The sequence below is a fragment of the Varanus komodoensis genome, unplaced genomic scaffold (assembly GCF_004798865.1).
Source record: "Varanus komodoensis strain SLA01 unplaced genomic scaffold, ASM479886v1 scaffold103, whole genome shotgun sequence".
Lineage (NCBI taxonomy): Eukaryota > Metazoa > Chordata > Lepidosauria > Squamata > Varanidae > Varanus > Varanus komodoensis.
Genome location: NW_025335283.1, coordinates 346,962 through 355,501, shown reverse-complemented (window position 1 = coordinate 355,501; position 8,540 = coordinate 346,962). Strand labels below are relative to the sequence as shown.

At 49.4% G+C, this 8,540-nt stretch overlaps 1 protein-coding gene across 17 annotated transcripts in view; it reads right to left on the bottom strand.

The window, feature by feature from the left end:
• MACF1 (microtubule actin crosslinking factor 1) overlaps positions 1-8,540 on the bottom strand; it is a 291,688-nt gene that overhangs the window by 20,896 nt on the left and 262,252 nt on the right. For all 17 annotated transcript variants that reach the window (XM_044419421.1, XM_044419433.1, XM_044419435.1 and 14 more), the window contains 8 exons: positions 7,937-8,092; positions 6,963-7,169; positions 6,660-6,779; positions 5,375-5,544; positions 4,876-5,035; positions 4,533-4,727; positions 4,019-4,147; positions 3,774-3,917 (listed from right to left, as the gene is read on the bottom strand). In XM_044419421.1, the coding sequence (XP_044275356.1) occupies positions 3,774-3,917; positions 4,019-4,147; positions 4,533-4,727; positions 4,876-5,035; positions 5,375-5,544; positions 6,660-6,779; positions 6,963-7,169; positions 7,937-8,092 (1,281 nt within the window). The remainder of the gene's footprint in view (positions 1-3,773; positions 3,918-4,018; positions 4,148-4,532; positions 4,728-4,875; positions 5,036-5,374; positions 5,545-6,659; positions 6,780-6,962; positions 7,170-7,936; positions 8,093-8,540) is intronic.

The following is an 8,540-nucleotide window of genomic DNA, read 5'->3' as shown; positions in this document are numbered from 1 at the left end:
TAGCAAATTTGGAAAACTCAACAGTGGCCACAGGATTGGAAAAGGTCAGTTTACATTCCGATCCCAAAGAAGGGTAATGCCAAAGAATGTTCAAACTACCACACCATTGCACTCATTTCACATGCTAGCAAAGTTATGCTCAAAATCCTACAAGCTAGGCTCCAGGAGTATGTGGACCGAGAACTACCAGAAGTACAGGCAGGATTCCGAAGATGCAGAGGAACTAGAGATCAAATTGCCAACATACGCTGGACCATGGGGAAAGCTAGGGAGTTCCAGAAAAATATCTTCTTCTGCTTCATTGACTATGCTAAAGCCTTTGATTGTGTGGATCACTACAAATTGTGGCAAGTTCTTAAAGAGATGGGAGTACCAGACCATCTTGTTTGTTTCTTGAGGAACCTATATGCGGGTCAAGAAGCAACAGTGAGAACTGGACTGTTTGGTTCAAAATTGAGAAAAGAGTTTAGCAAGGCTGTATACTGTCGTCCTGCCTATTTAACTTATATGCAGAGTACATCATGAGAAAGGCAGGCCTAGATGAATCACTAGTTGGAATTAAGATTGCCAGGAGAAGTATCAACCTCAGATATGCAGATGATACCACTCTCATGGCAGAAAGTGAAGAGGAACTAAAGAGCCTCTTGATGTGGGTGAAGGAGGAGAGCGCAAAAGTTGGCATGAAACTCAACATTAAGAAAAGTAAGATCATGGCATCTGGTCCTCTCACTTCCAGGCAAATAGATGGGGAAGAAATGGAGGTAGTGACAGATTTTATTTTCCTAGGCTCCAAGATCACCGCAGACGGGGACTGCAGCCAAGAAATTAAAAGACGCTTGCTCCTGGGGAGGAAAGTTATGGCAAATCTAGACAGCATACTAAGAAGCAGAGACATCACCCTGCCAACAAAAGTGCATATGGTCAGGGCTATGGTTTTCCCAGTTGTAGTATATGACTGTGTGAGTTAGATTGTAAGAAAGGCTGAGCACCGAAGAATTAACATTTTCGAATTGTGGGGACTTCCGGTTGACGTCGCGGCAAGATGGCTGTGGAGAACGGGAATCCTGTACTTCACGTTGAAATCCATTTTACAGAGGGCCCTGGGAGGCCCATCCAAACCCTGTCGGGGCAGGGATTAGACGCCCGAGCACACTTCTGGCAGGCGGTGGGGGGGGGGCCGGTCCTCCATTCGTCAGGAGAAAATCGGGAGAATTCTCAGTGAATGGAGAGAGAGGGGTGCACCCCCCCACACAAGCTGCCGGCGTCGGTTTGGTAGTGGAGAAAAAAGTTTAAAAGTGGACATTGGACCTGCTGAGCAATCAAACCAGTCAAAATACTGCCTGTGAAAGAACCTGTGAAATAATTATCAATCTGAATTAAAAAAATAAAGGTCCTCTTGACAAAGGGAGGAAACTCCCCCCGTGGAGCTCAAGCCGCGACATATCTAGGAGAGATTAAGTGAAACTGGGGAAAAAAGGTATTTTTTTTAATGTTTAATCTCCCCAAGGGCAAATAATTAAATTTGAACTTACTGTATATTAATTGGTAGAAAAAGTTTTTTTTCCTGTTTCATTTCTGTATGCCCCTTTTGGACATGACATGGCGATTTGATCTTTCCAGTTCCTGCATAAAGTTGAAGGTCTTTTTGTGTTCGTTATACTAACAAGTAACTTTTTGCTGCCACACTGTGGTCATTTCATCCTGCAACAGGTACATCGCTTGCCAAATTTTTTTTTCTTTGTGATTTTTTTGCTGCCACCCAGTGGCCATTTAGTACCACAACAGGTTATTTAAAAATTTTCTCAATTAAACCTTTCATTTTCATCATGAAAAAAATTCATCCATCATCCTCAGCACCTGCGTCTGCCTCGCAAAGTCCAACACATTAATTAAAAACTGTGGATTTGGAAAAATTTCAAAAAGACCTACAAATGACACTTTTGGCAATGCAAGCATCTCTAACGTCTATGTAAGCATCTAAAGAGTCTATGCAAAATGCTATACAAAAATTGGCTTCGGAACAAAAGGAAAGATTGGATAAACTGGATAGTCATGTCTTGGATATAAATAATCAACTTGCAGATAAAACAAAACAAAATGAACCAAAAATACAAGAAGTGGAAAAGAAGACTGGTGATACTGATAAGAAAACTGAAAAGATGGATAAAGAGACGCAACAATTAACACAAGCAAATAAGTCATTACGGGATTCAGTTGCCTTACTGGAGATGGAGAAGGTGTTGGATTATTTAAAATTTCAGAATACACCAGAGGCAAAAACTTAAAACCCAGGTGATTTAATAAACATTATGCCAGCAGATGCTCCTGCTTTGGAAAAGGAAGAGATTGATAAAGAGCTTAACCTGGTTTATGGAGTCAAGTTATGTTCGAAGGCATAAACTTCTGAGGGAGAATGGATAATTCTAAGGGAATTCTGTATCTTGAGGTGCATGATTTACAAACTGGATGGCAGCTTATATATTGCAAGGGTATTGACATTTCTTGGTGGCACAAAGTTCAAATACGATCGAGATATGTGTAGACTATAGAATGTATGATTTTATAAGGAGTTAGCAACATTTGATCAAATGATTTTAAAATCAGATGAAGAAATGATTAAAAGATCATATAACTTCCTTTTGGGCATGAAAATGAAAGATGAACAACTTAAGGAAACTATGATAACATGGGCACAAAATGTTGGATATAATATTGAGCTACAGAAACGGCAAAAGCTGTGGGAAAGAAATATCAAGGTAACCTTAGCAACTTCATATAAAGAAAACCTATATAAATGTTTTATAGTTAGACAGATAGATAGATGTAAATGTTTTATAAATAGTATCTATTGCCAAATAGATTAGCAAAAATGTTCTTAAATATGTCAAATAGATGTTGGAAATGTAAACATAAATTTAAACCTGAAATTTCTTTTTTATTAGACTTTATTCTTGATGCCTTTGATAAACAGGCTATATATTTGATTTTACATGTAATTACTGTGGCAAGGATTGTATCTGCTCACCACTTGAGGAATGAAGAGACACTCACTGAAGAAATGATCTTAAAAAGGATTTTGGAATGCGTGGAAATGGACAGATTGACCTTGTCTCTAAAGGAGGAGGAGGATGCAGATCTCTACCACATTTGGAACTCTTTTTATTATCGGCTAGAGAAACGGGACTATGCGTAGATCTGAATATGGTTATTGACTGTTAAAAAGAGAAAGATGTCAACCCAGTATATCCGATGTCTGAAATAACTGTTATTTTTAATGCTAGATTGCAGAGAAAATAATAAAAAAATTATGCGAAACACTTTCGAATTGTGGTGCTGGAGAAGACTCCTGTGAGTCCCTTGGACCGCAAGGCGATCCAACCGGTCAGTCCTAGAGGAGATCAACCCTGACTGCTCTTTAGAAGGCCAGATACTGAAGATGAAACTCTTTGGCCACCTAATGAGAAGGAAGCCCTCCCTGGAGAAGAGCCTAATGCTGGGAACAATAGATGGCAAAAGCAGAAGGGGATGGCAGAGAATGAGGTGGCTGGATGGAGTCACGGAAGCAGTCGGCGTGCATTTGAGTGGACTCTGGGGATGGTGGAGGACAGCAAGGCCTGGAGGAATGTTGTCCATGGGGTCGCGATGGGTCAGGTGCGACTTTGTAACTAGCAACAACAAAGTCCCTGAAGGCTGGCATACCTGCCAGGAAGGCAGCAGAGGTCTACCCACCCGCCCGCCCGCCCTGCACAAGCACCAAAGGTCCGCAAACTAACTTCTTCAAAGCGAGCACGGATGATGGTAATCCAGTGCTTGATGGTGGTGATGCAGTCCGGGTGGCACACGGCGAGGATGACCTCCCCCATCCCTACTGCTGAGTTCACATCCAGTCTCTTCTCCTCGACCTTCTTCATGAACTCCTGAGAAGGCAACACACAGGGCCCATCAGTGCTGCTGCCGCCATCCAGCCCAGTCATCTGAACACCCCTTTGCTTCTGGCCTCTTTCTGACATCCACCCACCTTGTGTATATCAATCAGTGACTGGAGGGCCTCAGCGTCATCGGGCAAAGCTCCCCGGAAGCGAAGGGTTTGCTCCGCTTCAGAGAGCCACTCCAGCAGCGAGTGGACGGCGGCCCGGAAGTCTTCTGCCTGGAGAGAAGGAAACCACACCCATGAGTCCTCCCTCTGCACCAGCCAAGTGGGGCTGGGCCAGAACGGGCCACTGCACTCGGCCTCTGCTTGCCAACCATGCCCGCTCAATACTGCGCACATGTCCCTGGGATGCCAGGGGAAGCGTTCTCAGCTCCCACAAGGTGTCCGAACGGCCACCTTTGGACAGGAGAGCGAATGGCTGCCGTCAGGGGCGGCACTTGGGCGGCATCCACTAAAGGCCACCCAGGGATAAGGGAGCCAACAGTGCCCGCCCTGTGACCCTTGCGGCAGAGGGAGGGGGCCAGTGATGGCCCGCGGGCTAGGCTGTGGCATGCGCCCAGCCAGAGGGCTAGCAAGGAACCCGTGGCCCCTGGCCGCCCACCTGTTTCAAGGCCTGCTCCAGCCGGGTTTGCTTCAGGACAGACATGCTGCAGACGGTGTCCCAGCGGTTGCTCAGCTCCTGCAGCTGCACCTTCACCCACGTGGTGTCATCGCGGCTGCTCTCGATGAGCTCCCGCCCAGAGCGCTTGAGGACCTGCACGGTGCCCGTGCGCTTGCCGAGCTCCTTCTGGAAAACCTGTTGGGGGCACACAGAGCATGCGCACCGAGGGGCTCTGGGCTCCTCGAGCACCTCGAGGGGGGCTGCATCCCTCGGGGTGCTTATCGGGACATCCCACCGAACGCTGCCAGGCTCGCCTCTGCACAAGGTCCACCCGATCTCTCACCTTGTGGGCATCCATCAAGTTCATGACCAGATCCAGGTCCCCGTGGACAGGCTGGTCCTCGGCCAGCTGCGGCTCCACCTTGTACAGCCAGTCCACCAGGGCCTGCAGCGCATCCATGAACTGGCCAGAGAAGAGCAGCGCCTCTTCCAGCTTATGCTGCCTGCGAAGGCCAAAGCGGAGAGGGGCCTCAGCATGGCCACCTTCTTGCCACACTCCGTGGTTCAGTGCACTGCCCCACTGGGAACACTGAGCGAGCCAGTGCCAGGGAGTGGCTCCGGCCAGCAGTGGCCGGCTGCCCCACAGACATGTGCTTGGCTGCTGCAGGAACGGAGGCCGGCGAGCAGAAAGGCCCCGGCGTCCACAGCGCAGAAGCTGCCTTGCCTGGATCTGCAGGTGACCCCCCCACCCCCACCCCCACCCGTAGTCAGGCACTCGGCCTCTGGCTTCTGCACCCCGATTTCTATGACCGAGAAGCCCTCGGGGGTACTTCCACGCTCACCTTTCCACCGACTTGCCACAGACGGTGTCCCATTTGTCCCGGACTTCTCCAAGCAGATGGTCCAGGCTTTGGGCATCATCTGGGAACTGGGCTTTCTCTTTCAGGGCTCTTCCCGTCCGGATTGTGGTGTCATAAACAGGCTGTTTGCCACCCAGGGTTTTCTGGAACTCCTGGTGGTTGTTAACCAGCAAAAAACAAAATACGTTAATGGTGGGGACAAAGCCAGTTTAGTTACAACTCTTACAAGACATGGAAAGCTTTTCCAATGCATGTTTCACCTTTCCAGTGGATTTCACAAGGACATGTGTGCACACAGATGTGCAATTTTCATTCTTTTTTCCACAACTCCTTCAAATGTTAATTTGGAAGAGGTGGCACCTCAAGGAGAGTTCCGAAGGGTTCCCTGACACTCCTGGCCCCAACAGACCCGGCGCAGGCGCAAGGTGCCTGCTGCTTCACCCTGCGTAAGATGACACACCCCAGGTTCTTGTCCCAATCTCAGCTGTCCATACTTTTGGAAAGATCTCTGGCAAAAGGACTAGGAAATGCTTCCTCCTGCTGGAGCCTTTGTTTCTCCAGCACCAGCTAGGTAGGTAGATAGTCCTGGGTGAGAGGGGCTGCTGGGCTAGCCGACCTACAAGACTCAGTCTCTGTGAAGGCTGGGACACAATGCAGAAAATACGCCTTTGGTACTTTACAAATTGTGGGGAGATGCATGGGGGTGTTGTTATTACATGCAGAATATTATTTAAGTGGAAACGATTTAGAAGAGATTTAATCTAGGATTTTGAATGAATCACTGTAATGCACCGCAGTCCTAAAATAGCTAACTTCTTCTCTGAAAAATAAATAGCATCAAAGGTTGCATTTTACGCAAGAACCACTTGGGAAAGTGAATTCAGGGCTTCCAGAACACAGCATGTCATTTCTGCTTGTCAAAGAACGTCTCTTGCTTAGCAGATTCTTTTCCATGAAGGACCAAAACTATGAAATGTGTTGCACTCCATGCCATTAACAGGCTGCCTTCAGTTTGGATGGGCTGATCCAGAGCTCCATGGGCCACGTGTGCTACTCCTGAGCAAACTCAAGTGCAAACTCAAGAAACTGGGATGCAGCCTTCCCTGGCAGGGCAGACGAGCACCGCCCGGCCCGCGCCCTTTGCAGGAGTCCCCACGATCAGGCTGAGTGGCCTGCGCAGGCATCGCTGAGGGACCCACCGAATGAACACAGCTTGCACACCCAGCCCCACCCCAGCAGCCACTGGGCTTCGCGACTGAACCCCAACCTTGTGTTTTGAGAGCTGCAGTTTGATCTTGTCAGGATCATTGGAAATTTCCAGCTCAGAATCCAGATGATTTTCAGCGTCTTCCAACCAGTCAACCAACTTTTTCCAAGCTTCATGGAACTACAGTGATAAAGGAGGACACAAGGTGTGCTTACAGTTTGACCGCCTGTTTTCTGAAACGCTCCCTGCCCCGTCCCCAAGGGAAGCCAGTGGGAACCCAACGTCTCTGTGCTCTTGGGTTGGCTTCCTTGCTCCTGCTGAGCAGCCCCCAGGTGGCACTTCCCTCCAATGACAGGCTCTTACCTGCTTTGCTCGCTTCCTGGCATCATCCAGGGCCCGCCCCCTCTCCACCGACCTCTGGACCACCTTCTCCCAGCGGGACTGCACGCTGAGCAGGAGGTTCTTTATCAGGACCACGTCCTGCTTCTGGCTGAGGAATTTCAGCTGGCTCCCGCTTTGGTCCAGGCCAATAATCTGGTCCCGGTGGGCATTCACTTCATTAGCAAATACCTGGGATGGGAAAGGAGAAGCCCCGGTAGCTCCTTGCAGTTTCTCAGATGCCACGGAGCGCAGAGAAAAGAGGTGCAGTTTTTGCAGGGTGGGGCAGCTGATACTTTGGGGCTGTGGGCACATCTACCAATTGGAGGCGCTGTCCTGAGCACCACCACAAAATGGGGGCCGTGGCGGCAGGCAAGTAACTGCCCGAAAGACGCAGCACAAGTCAGAGATGGGTCCTGAACCTGAACATTTGGAGACTCCTTTGCACCTGCAGTGTTTTTAATGGGAGGGCTGGGGCACCCCGGGGTGCACTAAGAAAGTGAGCACCCGACTGCTTCAGCGGCAAGAGGGCCACAGGGAAGCCCCTCCGCCGTCACAGGTGGCCGTGCACGCAGTCTCCCGCTTCCCGCTGTGCTGCAAGAGAGTAGTCCCAGCCCACTTCACAGGGCTGCTGTGCCAGGAATGCACTCCTGCACACTAAGGGGTACGGCAAGAGGCCCATGGCTGGACCGGGACTGTGTACGGGGTGTGCGCTTGCACACACGTTTGTGCTGAAGAAGAGATAGCCCTGCTCTGTGCGGGCAGAAGGCGCTGTGTACATTACGCAGCTGCTATTTTGACAATCGGATGCGAAGTCCTTGTGAAAACTATAAACCTGCATTGCCAGAGACACACTTCGCATATTTAAGCAACCTTCCCCGGCTCCAGTGCACAAGCCAGGTGACCTGCCCCCTCGCTCGCTCACGCGGGGGAGGGCACAGGGTGTGGGCTGCCCTTACCTTGTGGTCCTCGATCTGTGCGAGCACCGTGCTGAGGATGAGGCTGGGCTGAGGGGCCACGTTCAGGCCCTGCTCGGCAAGGGTGAGCCAGTTGATGAAGTCCTGCAGGGAATTCTGGAACTCGGCTGCCAAGCTGAGCGCCTCTTCCAACTTGGACTGAATTTTAAACGAGGGGAAGAAAGCAGAGGAGGGAGAAAGAAAGGCTGAAAGAAAGAAAGACTCGCCAAAGCTCACGGTTTTTGGCTTCTCAGACAACGATGGTTATTGTTGAGTGAATGTGACCCTTTCTCCAGACTGGGCATTCTCCATTCAGGCAAAGAACATGACTTGGGTATTAACAGGTGACTCTTTCAGTGGGGAATTCACCCTGTCCCAGCCCTTCTGGAGCCAGTTTTTCCGTGAACAAAAAACAATGGGGGGGGGCGTGGGGGAATGAAACTGTCCATTGTACATGCACAGAATTGCTGACTGACCCTTGTAGTTTGCGGAGAACAGAATTTTGAGGCAGCTGGATGAAAAGCAAAGCCCTCAAAACAAGCTTCTCCCTTCAGCAAGGGCCCTGCCATCATCCATCCGTAAAAGTGTGATGCAAAAGTGAAAAAAG